Raw genomic sequence first — 18,860 nt, forward strand, 5'->3', positions numbered from 1 at the left:
GGAGGTGGCCCTGCCATGGCAGGGGGGTTGGAGCTAGAGGACCTTTGAGGTCCCTCCCAACCCAAACCGTTCTGGGATTCTTGACTTCCCGAGGGACAGCAGGGCTCTCCCGCTTTCCCCCAGCCGCCGCCGTCCCGGGGCCTCCCGCAGGGACGCCCGGCCACCTCCCCGAGCGGCCATCCCTCGCCCTCCACCTCCTGCCCCCGACACGAAGCCCCGTCTTGATTAACGCCCAGGTTCGGGCCGCCCAGCAGAGGCTCTGGCGCCCGTTTCGGTGTTCGAGCGGTGCCGCCGTTTCTAAGGGACGCGCTCCTTCCCGCCGGCCGCCGAGCAACGGGACTCTAAAATGGCGGCGGCCGCCAGCGCCGGCGGGCAGGTGAGCGGAGCGGCGGCCTCCCCCCCGCCCCCGAAGCCGCGGCCGCCCCTGGCGCGGGCCCTCGCAGCCCGCCCGCCCCCGCAGCGCCCCCGGCCCAGCCCCGCAGGCGGGCGGCGCCGGTATCGCCCCCTCGCTCTGCTGCGCCGGGGGCGCGGAGGAGAGGGGCCGGCTCGCTGCCGCCCACCGAGCGAAGGCGGGCTCGGTTCTCCCGCCGCCGCGGAGGAAGGCGCGAAGCTCCCCCGCTCGCCCTGGCAGCGCGGGCCGCCTCCGGCACCCCCATGTGCGCCCCGGGGCGGCAGCGGGCGGCTCGGTTCCTCCGGGAGAGCCGGCCCCAGCCCCTGCGCGGCAGCCTGGGAAGGGTTTGGCCCGGAGGAGCCGCGCACCTGAGCTCTGCGGGAGCGGCTGCGGGCCCTGCCGGGGCCTGGGGCGGCGGGGTGGTGTGGTGGAGAGCCGGGGCTGAGTGGGGAGGGGGCTCCCCGGGTGAGGAGAGGATGGGATCTCGAGTAATGGAGTTTGAGAAATACAAAATAGCTCCCCTGTGAGGGCAGGCTGAGAGAGTTGGGGTTGTTCAGCCTGGAGAGGAGAAGGTGCCGGCGAGACCTTACAGCGGCCTTCCAGTGCTGAAAGGGGCTGCAGGAGAGATGGAGAGGGACTCTTGATCAGGGAGGGTAGGATAGGACAAGAGGTAACGGTTTCAAACTCAGAGAGGGGAGATTCAGATTAGATATTAGGACGAAGTTCTTCCCTGTGAGGGCGGTGAGGCCCTGGCCCAGGCTGCCCAGAGCAGCTGTGGCTGCACCCTCCCTGGCAGGGCTCAAGGCCAGGCTGGATGGGGCTGGGAGCGACCTGGTCTGGTGGGAGGTGTCCCTGCCCAGGGCAGGGGGGTTGGAACTGGAGATGCTCTTTATGGCCCCTTCCAACCCAAACTGTTCTATGATTCTGTGAAATCCTGCGGCGCAGTCATCTTAGCTGTCGAACGCAGCACGAGGGATTTCTGTTCCCTGAAGTAGGTGTGCATTTGTGCATTCCCCGTTGGTGTGTCCGGCAGCCGTGTGCTCTCTGCAGTCCCAGGGACGGTCATCAACACACTCGGAGCTGTCGCGCAGCTGCTTTTCTGCAGATTGCACATCTTGTTCCTCCTGTAGATTTTGTCTGTGTAGGAAGAAAAATACAGCCGTTTATCCCAGACCTTTTCCTCTACCTGACAGCCGCAGTCGGGCCGTATCGAGTTCGTGGGCAAATGCCCACTGTCCCAACATCAGCTGCGTGGAGTAAGCGGCTAGTGCGCACTGCGAGTCCCGCGAGCTCCTCGCTTGCTCTGCTCAGAAAGTGCCACAGGGCCGGCACACTTACAGGCACACCCAGAACTGGTTTTATGTATATTTAATTTGCCCGTTGGAGCGATGGTGCAGCCAACGCAGGCCGCTCTAGACGTGCCCGTCGGTGCTTCCAAGCCGTTTTGTATTTGTAAAGTTGTACCAGGTTTGTGTTTTAAATGACAGTGATCTTAATGATGTTGGGCATAATGACTTGTGTACCAAACCCATTTTTTTTCTGATAGATATTTTACTTTTTGTCAGCCACTAGTAACTGAGATCCGGAAGCCTCGTGTTATGGGGATTCATTGCTTTTACAAACTGTAGGGCATCAGTAATATACTCTGAAAAACAAAACAGCATCTGCATTTTTCAACATTATAAGCAGAGTTCTCTGCATGCATGGTTTTAAAACGTTGTGGGCATAAAATAAAGTTGCAACCGTATTGCAAGGTAAGCATTTTCTTGTTGAACCCTGTACTGGGTTGGCTGACCTGAGTGAGAAGCCCATTCTCCAGTCAATGTACATTTTTTTTTCACTCCGTGTCTATGAACTATGATTCTCCACAGGAAAAGAAAATTAGCGTAAGTGTAATATAATTGTTGGAGTGTTTTTATCCATTGAAAACAGATAATTTAATGTCTCTTTATCTCTCTTAGACTGTGTTACAGTTTGTGAGGTGCTGTAATGCATATATTAATTTTGGTGGGCATATTAATTTAGACACTGAGTATGCATACGTTATAATGTAATGAATCTATAATTATGGAGTATGTTATGCTGACAAATGTACCGTATGCTGTCAGGCAATAGAAAACCAGCTGAAGATCTGTGGCTTTAAGAGGAATGTGGATGTCTTGGTATTGTACCTGGCTGGACAGTAAGTAAAATGTTTCTTGGTTTGGCTTTTATAAAAGCAGAGCACCCAGTAAATGGTAACTTTTCATAATGCTTTCTGTATCGGATACTCTTTGAACATCATTTATATGTGAAATGTCAGTAAATCGTATTTATACCTCGTCCATACATGTTGTGAAGGAAGAAACAGTGAAGATAACGCTGACATACGCAGCAGAGCTACGCTCACAGTCAACTGCCTCAGCCCCTGATACACGATCCTTCTCCAGCAACCCAGAATCGCTCGAGGGGCTGTAAGTTCACAGAGTTGTGCATGAACTTCTACCACAGGGAGCAGAGGAGTGAGGCTTCATGGGCTGATCCCTGCCTGTCCTAACTGGCTCGTAAGGCTGGGTGGAAAGAGGCGGCAAATGAAAAAAACACAGGACCTGCCCAGTCTAAGAAGTGCCAAATTTCTGACCTCCCTGAAGAAATCTGTTATTGCAACAGCAGAACTCGCTGGTAGCCCCTTTGAAATGACCAGCATCTCCGCTGTTAAGCACTGATGGGAGGGCAGGGCACCATGAGGCGAGTACCAGAGCACTTGTCTGGGGCTGGCAGGGCTGATGGGAGAACTGATCTCCTCTGAGAGCGTGATGAACCAGCCTGAGATGTAGGGCAGATGAGGAGAAGAAAGCACGCTGAGTGAAGGAAGGCAAAGCTTTCATGAACCCGTGGGTGATCTCGGTTGGGAGAGGTGTACGTTGCAGGGTGAACATGCTAAGAGGCTACTATAGAAAGACGGATACATGACGGGGCACACTTCAAAGTTTTTGGAAAGCATACTTTGAATTTCTGGCCAGGGCATAGTTCCAAGTGTTGCATACCTGTCTGCAGCCTCACGACTACATCTGCTGTTTGTATGGTTGATATCATACCTAAAGAACTAATGTAGTTTAATAATGCAGGGACAAGGTTTTCAAGGTCTTTAGGTCTTATGAATGCAAAAAAAAAAAAATAGGGTGTTGAGAGATTTCATTGTTGTCTAGCCTGGTTTTAGTGGGAAGCGGGTGGTCTTGAAAATCTAAATGTGCCCGCTAGTATCTTTAAATTCTTTAGCACATCTGATGTACAGCAAGAAAGTATTTGATGCTTTGTGAAAAGAAAATGTAAAACTTATAGTTTCTGTCAAAATTATTGAAGTATGTATTTGAGAAAGGAGAGAACATACATAAAATCTAAGGGAGAAGTTTAAATAATGAGAATTACAAGATATTTTCTAAACAATACAATTATTGTAATGTGTATGTGTAAAAGAACTAAGTCCGTGTACAGTCTTAATAGGCACATTTTCTGATTTTAAATACTTAAATGTGTGACCTCACTGGCTTTGAATTTTTTTTTGGTATGGAATAAAAAGAAATGTTCAGATGGCAGATATAGAAGTGATCTGTCTTCCCATTAAACCGTCTTGAGAAAGGTGATGCAAGCTGCCTGATGATTGGAGAGACGCGAGTTCCTTTTATTCCATACCAATTGATATAAACCTTGAACCTCAGCCAACCTCAGTATCAGATCGTGCCTCCTTAACTGTTGGTTTGACATCATTTTCTGCTGGCTGAAGTAAAAAAAAAAAAAAAAGAAAAAATAATGATTAAAGTCAATGAAATAAGAAGGAATGAGTTTATATTTTTAAACTGCTCCTATAAAAGGGACATGAAGAAATGTACTTTTGGACACCGAAAGCTGTCGTCCGGGGGAAGCTGATTAACTTAGCAGTAGGTAGGAAAAGAGTTGCTGCAGGCCAAAACGGATCAGCTTGTAAGAGACAGGGCAGGCGTGCAGAAAGGGACAGGCGCTTTTAAAATGTTAGAGGAATTAAGCTCTACCTGGGGCAAATTAAATGCCTTAATACCAGAAAAAAAAACAACAGATCAAGGCTTGGAGATAGTCAAGGCTCTAACGAGGGAGTAAAGCCAATTAAAACGTAAACCTGTAAACTAGGTATAGAACAGCAGTGACAAAGAATGCGAGGGAAATTTTGGCTTTGCTGCCTGAGGAATAGTTCAGGGGTGTTCAGGTAGAACTAGACAGAGGAATCGGGTAGTAGCTCTGGAAGAGCTTTGTACGTCCCGTCAGCAGTCACCTGCTTGCACCTAGCTTGCATTTTGTGCTAAAGCTCGTGACAGTATTTGCAGGGTTCGTTTCTACGGACTGTTTGAGGAAGCCAAATAAACATTTTAACAGAGTAACAGCGTGGGATAATCTGATTTGCAGAAATAGAAGAGGATAAAAGTGCAGCGCCTCAACTCCGTAGGGTTTGCTCTGAACAGATGATTATTTTTTCAAACGCAAGATCAGAAAAGGCGTCTGCTCCCCCTTTGTCTGTACCTGGAGGGTTTGTTGAAAAAGAAACAACAAGCCCATGGGAAGCTAGAGCCTAGGCTGCACAGTTGGAAAACAAGCAGATCACTTTAGGCTGATGATGTGAGGTTGATTTTTATCAACCCTGTTAGTTCTCTCTGAAACACAGTCCCTAGTCTTGCAGCACGCTAAAATCCACGACGAAAGTTTTATTACGTCAATTAAAATTTGTCGTGTAAACGTCATCTGGAATTATTCTAGTGGAAATCAAGAACATTTATTTAAAGCGATGAAAAATAAGGAGGAGCAATTAGTGAAAATTACTCGGCAGCTCACTAATATGCTCTGGTTAGTAGGTAATTTGTTATTTATGGGACGCCAGCGAGCTCCGAGTGCTCGACACACAGCTAAACAAAAACCCTACCGGCACGTAGGAGTCAGTTCCAGCGTCAGTGGATGCGCGGTTTGTTTTAAAACAGGACTGTTAATGGATGTGACTAAATGCTAAGTTTATATGAGGACAGGAGAGCAGAAGGTTGAAAAAAGGGCAGAAGATTTCACAATATGCACTAATAGGAAAGGTAATAAGAACTGTACGGGGGTGCGCTCGGTGTCTGCCTTCTGCCGGTTTCTTTGGTGCTGCAGCTGGACCATCCACGCTGCACCTTCAAAGCAGTTTTCCTTTTAGATTTGTGGCCCCAGAACGCCAAACTTCTCCTCCTGTGTTCCGAGCGGTGCTACAGACTGCAAAGCACATGGGACTCATAGTCCCTGGGAAAATAAATGCTGTTATGGGAAAAAAAATTAATGTATCACTTAGTTTGTTCCCATTTCTTTACGCCAGCTGGTTTGTTATGCTTTCACGTGTGTAGGATGCTTACACTGTCTCTGCCATCGTGTTCTTTGCATCTTTCTCTGCTATGATTTCTGCAGCAGTGTGGCTTTTTAGTGCTTGTACAGTATGATTTATAAAAAGTTCAACTCTTTATAAAGTGGTTAAGCACCATTCATGTTAAGAGATGTGTTACTCTTTTTTCTTTTTCTTCCACCAGAGGACTAAGAAGTATCCCGAGTCTGTCACGGTTTCGTAGGTTAAGGTATTTGTGGATTAACAACAATAAGGTAATAAGCTATTCCTTTAAAGAGCAGAGCAATGCATCTGTACTCCCTGATTATTATTTCCTAATTTTTTTAACATAAAGTATTATATAATTGTCAAGCTAACAAATTATTTTTAATTTCCAGGCGAATCTAACTGATTTAAATACAACAGTTTTGAAGAAGCGGTATTTTGTTTTACATCACAGAGTATAAGCTGATTTTTTTTCCTTTAGATTCACAACCCATTTATAAATGTTGTGTATTTAAGAAGCTGAGTTTTTATGCTAATACCTTAGCAACAAAAAGAAAGATTGAGTGTATTTAGAACTAAGTGATTGGCAGAATTGCCTGATAGCCTCCTGACACCTGAGGTCTGGGACAGCGGTTTCCAGCGTGGCTCATGGCAAGTGTCCCCTGCCCACCAGAGCAGGCAGCCCTTGGAACAGACCGAAGGGTGACACGGCCGTGAGGTATTCGTGTAACAGCTCTGGGCTTCCTGGGTTTTCAGGAAAGGGAGTGGACCCCAGGAGCTGCGTGGCTCCTTTTCTAGGCCCTTGCAGACATGCATCGTTTATTTCCTGGCAGGCTGGTGATGGAGGTGGGACTCCTTTTTCCCCTCGTGCACACAAGAGTGACATAGAACTCGAGTGTGCTGCTCCCTGGGCGCAGGGAGGGTTAAGACAACACTCTGTCAAAATCTCTGGACACTACAGGTTCCAGCCCAGTCTAAGCACGTTGTGTCTTGCATAAAATCATCTCCTTGACATTAGAATTATCTGATTTAGAAATCTCCAGATACGTAGCCGACCATTATTAAATGGTTGAATTGGATCCAAACCTTTACCATTAGCCACTGGTAATTAAAAAGCAAGAAAAGTGATAAAAACCATGAATCTTTAACCTGCTTTTAAGTATCTTACTGTCTAATAGCTTACATGATTTTCACAATGGGCTCAAGTTCTTAAAACACCAGAATTGCTTCCTCAGGTAAATAAGTAGCTCTGTGAGCAGCAGAAAAAATAAATTGACATACCATGTCACTTGGGAGTGTGTGCATACCTGCTGCCCCAGGCTAACATCAATTGTCTAGCATCTTCTGTTGACTTCTTTGAGAGACCTGTGGTTATCCAACTGTGTTCAAAAAAAAGGCAAAAATATGGATACACTAAAAGGTTGAACCACGATCACAGGTATAATAAGGCTTTCCCTTGTATTTCTGAAGGACACTAAAGAATAAGAAGAAATGGCCTGATGACTGAGCAGAACTGGTCTTGCTGACCATACAAGATAAATAAAGCTGATTTTTGCACAGATCTCACTTTCCTACCTAAGCAGTAGCAAAGAGCCTTCTTCAGTTGTTCTATATAACTTGCGTGGAAATGTTGTTTTCTCTGTAGGTCATGTGGAGAAGCCGCTCAGTGGCTTTTCTTAGGAGAAGTCTCAGCTAAATGCCTATTTCAAATGTGAATAGAAGTAAAAGAAAATGTGAAGGCCAGTAGCTCAGTGAAATCTGTCTCCAAATACGAATATTAAATTTGTAGTTCAAAAGATTACGTAAGGCTGTACTACACGTCTTTGATGTGCAGTTAGTATTTCTAATGAAGGTTCAGCCGTCAAGAGAATCTGGACAGAAACACGGAGCTACCTATAAAGAGGTTTCAAGAGGCTGTGTTTATACTTCTCCAAAGTTACATTTAGACTGCCATATAACGGGTTTCCTAACTCTAATTTCAGATCCAAGATTTAACATTCTTGATCAAAAACTATTGCTTGACTGAACTCTATCTCAACCATAATGAGCTGACAGACGTATCAGGTACGGAGCTTCCCTTTCTAGGTTGTTGAGCAGAGGCCTGTGCTTGCTTGGCGGGGTGTTGGCATTCACTTTTATCGTCGTGGATGACAGCAAGTAACTTAACGACTGAAAGCTCCTATGTGTGCATAACAATACGTGGTAATTATTAGAGATTTAATTGTTCCAGCATGCTTGGGTGGCAATAAGGTGATCTGCTTATCTAAGGGATGAAATGTCATTCACTTTAGTGTCAGGCGTTTGTAAAATATTGTTGATCTTACATGACGATATTTCATATTGAAAATGGACCTGCAAAGCTCCTTTTACATGATGATTTGTAGTCCTCTTGCTGTACTCCATAAGCTGATAGAAGTACCTTTTGAGAGCCATTTGTGTGTGGGTGATGAAAAGCTGATAGCAATGCCGACAGACTTTACAGGGAAATAAAAAAGTAATAAATTAATAACTTGTCCCACTTGTAGGGTAGTCACTAAGGTTCTGCAGCTTCTTCATGATATGGTGACATTTATAATCAGAAGTATTTTGCAAAGTTACTGCAAAACTGTTTTATTGTAAAATTGCCTTACACTTCTGTTTCAGTTTTGGTTGCTCTTGTAGATTACAGTGGCTGCACCAGACTAGTGAGTTTGTGAATGAAAAAGCCAAAGCATATTGTGCATATCTCAGAAATCTTAAGTGTTAATATTTTACTTTTCTCTGTCCCTATAAAATGCTGGGGTGAGAAATGCTCTTGATTTGTTTCTGTGAGATTTTGAGAAAAATGAATGTTTGAAAGAAAGAAACATGAGTATGAGAGACAGCACGGGAGAGAACAAAATAGGGGTAAACGGAAGGGCAAGTATCATCGGTAGAGAAACGTGGGTGAGAAATACTGTACAGAATTTGGAGAATGAGATGTCTGGGCCTGATGTGGTGTGAGGATGTGAACACATGGTCTGGGTCAGCCACAGCAATATTTTGCAATAACTTTTTAATGCATTAATAATTATTTGAAATGGAACGATTTTCTAAGGAATTCACTGTTTATTGCTTGCGAGGCAAAGGTAGTATTAGGGATATACTACTGTTCGTGAGGCAAAGGTAATGCTAGGTCAGGGTAAAAGGAAGTGAGGACAAATTGATCAGGGATTACTGGGATATAGGAGGAAGGAAGGGAGGAAGAAGAGATGTTGATTTGTTGAGGCAAGGGTGGTGGGGACAAATGGAAGGAACTGGAATGCAAAAGGGCATCTGTTCAAAGGATGTGACTGGAAAGATGAAAGTGATATTGAAATCCCTGATAACTTTTTTTTTTTTTACTAATCTCATGCAAGGTGTTACCAAAAGGCAGGCATAGATGAGTAATTAGAATATCAAATCTGGTGTGCAGCATAACAAAATAATTATGGAATAAAGGCAGTCAGGTATGGTGAGAATAATTCATTATTTTTCATTTTATTTCAGGTGCTCTGAAACACTTGCGTGCATTACAGATTCTGTTGCTTCACAACAACCAGTTAAAACAACTTGGCAAAACAGTGAAGGAACTGAGAGGAATGATAAGCTTGCAGACCCTGAGTAATACCTTATTTTTATTTTGCAGAACAGCGAGCAGTAGTGTTTAGTGTTTCTTATCAGGATGTTTCTTGTCTGTTTCCACATCATTTGCCAATAGCTTTTGAAGCTAATTATCAATTTCAACCAAATTTGACAGAAGAAAGAGATCTCTAAGACATGAAAATCCCACAGGGAGTACTCCAACTAAGAAAAAACCTGCCAGATGAGTTCAGTAGTTAACTCTTTTGGCTGCTGGCTACCCACTCTCCTGGCTGAGTAGCTTGGAGGCAGTCAAAGCAGTTTGCTGCTGCCTTTTTGTGAGAGAACATGGGAGTGCAGTGAGATTGTCACAGAGCTGCAGGGAGCTGAGAAACGGGTGTTCTTGCTGTTAGGAGCATGATTGGTGGGTTGTAGAACCCCAACTCCTGTCTCATTAATTCTGTTGCTCATAGAACTTCCCTTCTGCGTCATTTTGGCAGACGGTGGGTGTCTAGAGTCTGAGAATAAATACACTTTAGATATTAAGTGTGACAATACCTGTTAAGTAGCATACTTTTTGATAACACTGGCTGTAAATTAAAGTAGCCTAGGCTCTGAAATTTCGAATTAACTTATATGAGACAGTGTTGGCGCCACTCAGTCACAATGTAAGAAGTAGCCTCCAGGGAAAGTAGGCTTATAGGCTATTAACCTATTGAAAATGGAAATCTAAGCAGTCTTTTTCCGTGGTTCCTAAAAGAATGTCATCGTAGGTCATGGCAAACGCTCAGTACTTTGAGAAAACAGTTTCGTGTCTTAGTGACACAGTTAATGGGGGTGAATGTCGCCAAGCCATACCTCCTCATGCGCTGGGAAAACTGAATGTCTGATTGCGGGAAAGGAATATATGGCTTGAAAAGTGCACTTCTAATCGAACCTGACACTGGGCCAAAATTAAAAAACAAATCAAGTGTTTAGGAAGACAACATACCAGCCAAATTATTGTAATTTTGCCAGTTATGCAAATATTTTGTAATAATGCCAATCTCATCCTGGGCTGCCTCAAGAGAATTGTGACCAGCAGGTCGAGGGAAGTGATTCTCCCCCTCTGCTCCGCTCTGGTGAGACCCCACCTGCAGTGCTGTGTCCAGCTCTGGGGACCCTGGTCCAGGAAAGACACAGACCTGCTCAAGCAGGTCCAGAGGAGGCCACGAAGATGCTCAGGGGGCTGGAGCAGCTCCCCTGTGAGGGCAGCCTGAGAGAGTTGGGGTTGTTCAGCCTGGGGAAGAGAAGGCTCCGGGGAGACCTTACAGCGGCTTCCAGTGCTGAGAGGGGGCTGCAGGAGAGGTGGGGAGGGACTCTTCATCAGGGGGTTTGGGAACAGGATGAGAGGTAACGGTTTCAAACTGAAAGAGGGGAGATTTAGACGAGATATTGGGAAGAAACTCTTCCCTGTGAGGGCGGTGAGGCACTGGCACAGGCTGCCCAGAGCAGCTCTGGCTGCCCCCTCCCTGGCAGTGCTCAAGGCCAGGCTGGATGGGGCTGGGAGCAACCTGGTCTGGTGGGAGGTGTCCCTGCCCATGGCAGGGGGTTGGACTAGATGATCTTTATGGTCTCTTCCAATCCAAACTGTTCTGTGATTCTATTCTATGATAATTTTTTTCATTTTATGCAAGACTGAGAAATCATCTGTTTAAAATGCAGCTCAGAAAGTGAAAACTGGGTGGACTGGCCACCACCGTAGAAAAGCAAGTGTTCATAAGAGCTATCAAACAATATATAGAATATACCAATCTGCTCTGATAAAAAAATCATTCTTTAGTTCAAAGATATGAGAGTAAATGCTAACTAGTGGAAGAAACTTAACAACCTTATCTTTACAGTCTTCCTTTTTGACCTCTGCAGACATTAAAGCATTGGCACTGGGTTTGTTTCAAAGAGATTTTATAATAACGAGCCCTCAAATTAACAGGACTCGATTGGTTTAGTAAAAGGCGCTGTCATATTTGAAGTAAATTACAGCAGTAAATGAGCAAAATAATTTTTTAAGTCATACCCTTTATATCCTGTCGTGCTACTGTATCATACGCCTCTCCGTGATACTAAGAAACGTGAAATGGGTGCAGACTTTGCACTGTGTGGCTTTGAAAAGGGCTGGGCCCATAACTCATGTTTCTAAAAGAAAAACTGTTTTGGCAATGGGAGAGTCCTCACTGCTGTGAGGTACGTCTTCTCTATTGCCGGACAACAGCGCTGCCGGGTGCATAATAACACTTTGTTAGTTTGTGGCTCTTGGGGACATTAGAACTGTGGCCTGGGGCAGGCTGGTACGCTGCTATCCTTCGCTTCAGGGGTTGCATCCAGCTGCCAAAACGTTGCGTTTCTCTTCCTTAAGGCATTCTTGTCATCTTTAGCTGCTGCCTTGCACTGGGCTTGTAGCGTAACACCGTCCTTCATCAGGCCTTGAGGGAAGACACTCAGCTTCTGAAGATTTACTGGATGGGCTGCTCCCAACGGCAGCCTTTTGGGAGATACGGAGGGTTTCTTTACGGGCTCACCTTGTGCTCCCATCTCCCCTCTGGAATCCAAGATTTTTGTTGTGTACTCTGTAAATTGCCTCAACTGATTTATTATCCGCAGCTGATAACATCTTGCTGCTAGACCTCAGAAAACTCTTTTTGTTCTTCACCATGTTTCTACCGCAGTAGTTCCTTTCTGCCCCATGTGGGATAGGCACACTGTTTTGCTACACTCCAAATAGAGAAAACAGGCAAAACTGTGGAGGAAGAAAGCATTATCCCTAATTTGTAGATGTAAAATTGCATGACCTTGACAAGAAGGTACGTAGCAGAGCCAAGAATTGATCCCAGATGTTCTGTAAAATAAGACCATCTTGATCCACACAACAGTTGGATTTATTGTAAGAATGAGTAGTAGAAAAATTCATGTACGCTAAAGCAAACCTACAAATCAGTGTTGCTGAGGAGGGACGTGCTCCGAGTAGCATCCAGATTCAGAAGTATTTAGTATCAACCCCGGTTTGTGCCTTGGAAAAATCTCTCTTGGATCTTCATTCCATTCCACTACCTGCTTTCAGAGACCTTGCTGAAACATTTTTCTCTCTGGAATGCTATCACGTATTTTCTTGACTCGAGAGCAGGCTTATCAGCTATATACCTAATATTCTTTCTGATTAACCCTTTCTAGTGAAAATAGCTGCATACTGCTTTGTTCCGTAAAAATGGAACCTTCTTTTGCTGCCACCTTGTGGGTCTTTTACTACTTCTGAGTACAGTGATTCTTTAAAATTTATTAAAGAATTAAAATATTTCAAGTTCTCCTCTGAATACATGAACAGGTGTTTTCTGTGTAAGAGACACCAAATGCCCATTCCAGCCTTACTGCACCCTCCAAATAACTGCTAAATCGCATCAGGCACCGAGCCCTCTTTGGCAGTCACACTTACCCTGAAGAACAGGAAACGGCATCTTGTAGTTTGCAAATCTGTGTGGAATATTTCCAGACTTTTTTCTTCTTCTAGTACCTCTTACTTGCTTCCCTAACACCATCTTTCCCTCCCTAACTGCTAAAATTACATATAACAGGATTTTTTACCCTAGAGTGAATATTAGCCACAGCCTTTCCTGCACAGACCAGTATAGACCTTGGTAGAAGTTGTCAAAATTATTAATTTCAGATTTTTTTTTCTCTATTCTCATCTCAAGGTGGCAGCCTCCTGATTATTTTTACTGTCTCAGAAGAACAGCATTTGTATGAGGAGAAAAGTGGCATGATTATGTTTTTCATTTAGAAAAAACCCACACCCAACACCACTTGTTTGTTTGTTTGTTTGCTTGCTTATCTGAGAAAGAGCCAATTTCTCTTTTGATCCGCCTCAGACACCACTCACATGGAACAACCTCTTTGGGCCTGTCAGCTAGGCAGATGTTCCACCTCTGGCCAAGCAGCAGCACAGCACTGGTACCTGTCTGTGTCTTGCAAAGCTTTGGTTGGTGGGGGAACGTCAACCTGAGCTGGGTGTTTCAGTTGAGTTGCCGACGGGCTTTTGGTGCTCAGTACCTCCAGTCTCAATGAAAGTTAGCGGGACCCAGGTTCTCAGGTGCTTTTAAACATTTTACTCTTTAAGTTTCTTGAGTTTTTCAACTCATCATCTGTCAAAGCATCAGGAGACTGCGTATTTACATTTTATACGGTGTCCATGAGATAGATAAAGACTTTTATCAGCTGTGAGGGTGCCTTAGGTGTCCTAAAGCCCATCTGGTCATAGTAACGCTCTCCTTCCAAATTCTGTGTCTTGCCTTTAAGCTGTCACACCTCAAAGACTATTTGTATTTAAAATAGGCATCACCTAACGATACCTAAAAGAAAACCAAAGGCAAACACGTAGTAGTTTTGTCTGTATATCTTAAAAAATAGGAAAAAAAAAACAACTCCAACGGTTTGAAGCGCACGGTGGCACCCGGACTCGGCTCTGCCTGGGGTATTTCGCGTGCTCCACAACAAGCCGGTTCGTGCAGTCCGTGCTGAGCTGAGCCGTTCTGCATGTGTGAAGAGCCTGCGCTTTGCTAGCCCGGCATGCAAACAGGTTGAATTTGATAATATTCTGTACAAAATCTGTGGCTACTAGTGATCTTTAATTTTCCTGCCTCGCTAGGTCAGTTGTTCCTCTGCGGCTGGGTTTGGGTTGTTGTGACGTTGTTTGGTTTTTCTGTGTGCGTTTTGCAGACCTGTTCCATAACCCTCTGGCACAAGACCCAAACTACCGGCTTTGTGTGATACACTCCCTTCCTTCGGTACAGCTCCTCGACAGGAAGCGTAAGGATTGCTTTCCTCTGCTCACAAAGCATTGACAGTTGCTTTTGATTTTAATCGGTTTGGAAAAGTAGGTGAATTCATCTTGCCTGTTCTTTTACATGGGTTTTTTGATATAGCGAAAGATCTAACAAACAGGTGCCCATTTTTTGCAAGATCTGTCAAGCAAATAGAGTTTGCGTGGCATAAACAGTGTACTTTGCCAAATGCTTTTCATTTCTGTCTTTTTCTTTTGAAATTTTATCTTGTATCTTGGTATATATATTTTGGTTAAGACAGATAAAAGCCTGTGCTTAGAAACGTGTACCTACGTTTGTGCTACGGTTGTGTTCAAACCGGTATATTCACACGGGTGAGTGTGTTTACTTAGATATGGATAATATCCTCAGCCATCTGCATGTTTCTGTAGAGTTTAAATAGATATATGCTTATTTCTCCATGAGGTACATGCTGACCAAGCTTTCAAACATAGACCTTCATAAATCATCAAGAGATCTTTCACAACTTGCCTAGTGTAAATTCTACAGGGACAAAAAAAATTGTCTTAAGAACAGCCAGCTGGTAAACCAGTCAATCCATAAACATGCCACAGCAGACCCAGAAAATCAACTTTGGTCATTTTTGTCAGTGGTGTTTGGAGAGCTGTGTGGTTGACAGGAGGACCGGGAAGTGCTGGAGAGGGCTGAGAAAGGTGTTGATTCCTACCCCAGCTCTACCTTACAAGAAAGTAGCAAGGAAAACCAGTGTCATCTTGAACTCCTGCTCTAGGAGGATCGGGCCGCAGGATTGAGCCAGGCAGCCACAGGACACGTGCAGGTGCTGGCAGACTGCAGCTCTGTCGTGGAGGAAGGCTGGTGGATGGTGTCAGGGCGTGATGAGGAGCTGCTGGACCCAGCCGCGTGGCCGTTTGCTTACGCGTTTGTTTTGCACTGGTACCTCCCGTCGCTCGAATGTTCGGTCTTGCGTCACACCTGCGCTTAGCGCCTCGGCCAGACTGGTTCGCCAATGATGGTTTTTGACTGGGAGCGCTGGCTGAAGCTTAACGTGCTGGGAAATAACGTGTTGCATTTGCAGCTCTAGAAACACTTCCCTAAAGCTTCCTGGGCCTCATCTCCTCCGTGCAGTTATACTGACATCAGCCCTGGATTAAGACCCGAGGCGTTGACTGATACCAGGCCGTACCCTGGGCTGCCTCTGTAGCCGGCTCGTTCTCTGATGTTACAAACCTTCTTCACCACCTGTGGAACATCACCGCAGCGCGGTCCTGGCTGTCTCCTTGAGTGCTCAGGCTTCTGTTACCTCCAGGCACGACCACTGCCGTTCCTTCCTAACTGGTCCCCAAACACCACGACTTAAAAACTTCCCTGAAGTCAAAATGCTTCCGCCACAGTTCTAAGCCTTTAGCTCGCTTCTGTGCCGTAGCTGAAGCACCAGATGAGTATCCCCGAAATTAACATCCCTTATTTGACTTAACAGTCTCAAGCTCTTTGTTTAAAATTTAAAGTTATTTTTGAGCTCAAGTACAAAACAGGGAAAATTTGAAGCTTTTCTTTTGATTGCGCTCCGATGGTTTTCTCTGTAATTAAGCAGTGGGAATTGCACTGACCTTGAACCAGGACTTGGTTTTGCTGTTCATAAAGAAACTTCCAAATCTTTACTGACTGCTGTCGTAGATTTAAGCGGTATGAACAGTCTTGTCTTCTAGTTTCTTGGTTTATAACTTCTGGTCCTACTGCACTCAAAAGAAAAAACATTATTTTAGTGGACAGGGCTTCACCCTTTGGAAGTATCCCTCCCTGTTCCCATTTTGAATTGCGAAATCGCGCAGATTTGCACCGCTGTTGTTACCAAATTGAGCACAAAAAAAGAGGTGAATCACCTTCTGCATGCAGATGGATAATACCAGCCTTTTCCGTTGGTAGAAAAAATGAAATTTTTATATCCCTTTGAACAGCAGTTACGCAACGAGAAAGGGAGTCAGCGCTTCATCTCTATAACCACGAAAGGTCTTGTGTCGTGCAGACGATAGCTTTTGGAATGAGAGTAAACGCACCCCTGGGGACTGCGGTGGGATCTAGCGGGTGTGCTCAGCCAGCCAGGAGACCGATGATGCCCCCAGGTATTTATAATCGTGTCAAGAAAATCATACATTTGTGGGTGATTTGAATTAGAAAAAGTTCATTCATCTGATAAGAAGTTGTTGGTTTTACTAATGAAGTATATAAATGCATCAGGAACTCAACCACGTTGCGCCATGTAGTAGCAGCAACAGGCAACAAGTGGATCCTTCTACTGAGGGTATTGTGGCAAGTAAGTTCCAGTCACTCCCTGTAGTTAGAGAGTTGTCTTTAAAGATAGCTGAACAGACAAGACTTCATTATTTTTTTAATATGTGTCTTCTGAGTGGTTTGTTTGAGCTTTACTTAATTAAAAGCATGTCGATACACTTCTAGGCTGGTCTCAGACGGTGATCAGCATCGTAGAGTTTTGATGCCCTCTAGTGCTTTTATAAACTCATCTTGCAGAAAGGATTTTCTTCCGGTGTTTTAAATTGCACATATCCTGCTTAGCTTTGTAAGCAGATTCTTTTTTATGCTTTCCAAGCTGAGAATTTTTTAGTGATGTCTTATAATAGCATATAAAGTAACTTTTAGAGTCTTAAAACATTCAGATCTGGAAGACAGCAGGATCCTGACACAGGGAAGCAGGTGACAACCACCTGGAACCTTGTGACCTGGGCAGCGTGACAGCCCGGAACAAACCTCGAAATCCCAGACGATCTTGTCTGCTGTGGTGATGTTTTAAAGAAAAACAGTTTTGTGTGTATATGACTGAAATGGTTGCGTTTTAAACATTAAACATCTGCAGTAGTGTAGAGGAAGTTTGGAACAATAAAGAAATAACTGATTTATTTTAAATGTAGATATCACAATAGTAAACCTGAAAGCAGAACAATAACTTTGAAAAAGTTGGGAAAAAAGGGATAGTTTAATAATATTTAGTAATGTATTTGTTTTACTGATAACTATCAAAGTAGGCATACAGTTGTCTTTACCACGCAACCATTCACATATGTAGACAGTGGCATCATTTTCCTGTGGAAGGAAAAAAAAAAATGCTTGGAAACATGTGTCTATGGGAAATCAAATACAAGAACAACTACATAAACTCAAAAAGAACCCCAGCTTCTTTCCACAGGAATTTAATAAAGGATGGCCTTGAGCATTTCAAATCATCTGCTGGTTGTCAGGCCAGCTGAACAGGGGATTTAGGCACGGGGAGGTAACCCTCAGCTAATCAAAACGCTGTACAGCCGTTAATGTCCTCACTGGAACTTTTCGTTACAGGTTGTGAGTTTGGGGATCACACAAATAAGTAAGTAAGGTTTTGGACTTTTTATTTTCTTTTGCATCTCTCAGCCATTTACTTGATTTCCTCTTTTCATGCCTAAAACCATGCCCTAACCAGGGAAAACGTCCAGTAAAAATGAGCTTTTGAAAAACGTTCTGGTCTTTCGTGCTGAGTTGCAACTCTACCCTGTTCTGATGAGACAACCTACCCACTGCTGTCTGAAGTTTAATATTGAAAGGTATTCCGCATTTGGAAATGGGTATATAAAAATGCTATTTATTTATAAGATCAAATACTGATCACTAGAAAAAGCATGTTTTAAATATTAAGGCATCAGCATAGCTGTTCTATATTATGGCCCAGGCAACTTTCTCCCGACTGGCTGCTCAAAAATACATTCTCTCTGGAAAATATTATTGACTTGTAGAATGAAACTTCTTCAGTCTGTGCTTCATGTTACTTTTACTCTGTTTGGTTTCAAAATCCTAGAAATAAATGTAAAACTGATCTCTGGTCTCTCGGAGTCCGGACTGAGGCAGTGTAAAGGTGGCATTTGAACGCGATGACATTTTTAGATGCTGTCTGAAATTACAAACTTCAGATATCAGGCTTGTTTATGCTTTCTAGCTTTACCTATGCATATATTTCAAAGACTTATTAAAGGAAATAATAAAAACTTGCATATGATGGTATCCTTTAACAATGTGATTCTATATAGCCACTCACTGTGAGTACAGCTCTTTACCATCAAGCTATTTCATGATTAAAAGTGAATTCTTTCCTGCTTTGATGCAGTGGATGCACAGCTTCCTCTCCAGCTTACTTGTGCAGGTGCTTGGGCTTTGCAAGGTACCTGAGCCCGTGACAAAGTGTGTTATACTCGCTGGAAACAGTCACATAGTTTATGTTTGGTGTGTGTTTTAAATGTATTTTAAATAATTTATAGCATGATTTTTTTCCCTTGGCATCCTGCGATTCTGACCTTTTCTCATTCTGTTTTGCTTGCTTAAATTTGGTAGAAGAAGGAAACCTTCTGAAAAATTAACATTTTCAAATCCTGCTGCTAGTGTCATCATGACTTGTAACTTCACCTCTGCACAGAGCTGCGTGGTGACCGAGCTCGCTGCAGTTCAGAGCCGTCCGGGCAACAGGCGTTTGCTGGTTGTTTTGCAGGGTGCCCTTTGAGAACCCCGAAGATGCCGTTTTGCTGCGGGCAATGGCAAGATCTCTAATGGAGTTTTCCTCTGTTGACTGGAACAAAGTAGCCACCTGCCAAGAAAGGCGGCTCGAAAACAAAGCAGCAGAACCCCATGAGAAGCTGACAGTCCGATTTAGATGAGTGCTTCTTGC

The 18,860-nt window shown here is 44.2% G+C and overlaps 1 protein-coding gene across 1 annotated transcript; it reads left to right on the forward strand.

Annotated features, from left to right (window-relative positions):
• The first annotated feature begins 346 nt into the window (after positions 1-346).
• LRRC72 (leucine rich repeat containing 72) lies at positions 347-18,849 on the forward strand. The gene is made up of 9 exons (XM_086468464.1): positions 347-376; positions 2,500-2,573; positions 5,947-6,016; positions 7,730-7,811; positions 9,255-9,368; positions 14,073-14,162; positions 16,114-16,278; positions 17,507-17,534; positions 18,684-18,849. The coding sequence occupies exons 1-9, from the start codon at positions 347-349 to the stop codon at positions 18,847-18,849; spliced, it is 819 nt and encodes a 272-aa protein (XP_086324590.1).
• The last annotated feature ends 11 nt before the right edge of the window (positions 18,850-18,860 follow it).

Source organism: Leptosomus discolor, chromosome 7 (assembly GCF_034619465.1).
Source record: "Leptosomus discolor isolate bLepDis1 chromosome 7, bLepDis1.hap2, whole genome shotgun sequence".
Lineage (NCBI taxonomy): Eukaryota > Metazoa > Chordata > Aves > Leptosomiformes > Leptosomidae > Leptosomus > Leptosomus discolor.

Bases quoted from the DNA above. Each gene is read 5' to 3' on its own strand.
- LRRC72 (XM_086468464.1), top strand. From the start codon at position 347: ATGGCGGCGGCCGCCAGCGCCGGCGGGCAG. The intron at 9,369-14,072 runs GTAATACCTTAT...TGCGTTTTGCAG, and splicing joins GATAAGCTTGCAGACCCTGA to ACCTGTTCCATAACCCTCTG. The intron at 17,535-18,683 runs GTAAGTAAGGTT...GTTGTTTTGCAG, and splicing joins TTTGGGGATCACACAAATAA to GGTGCCCTTTGAGAACCCCG.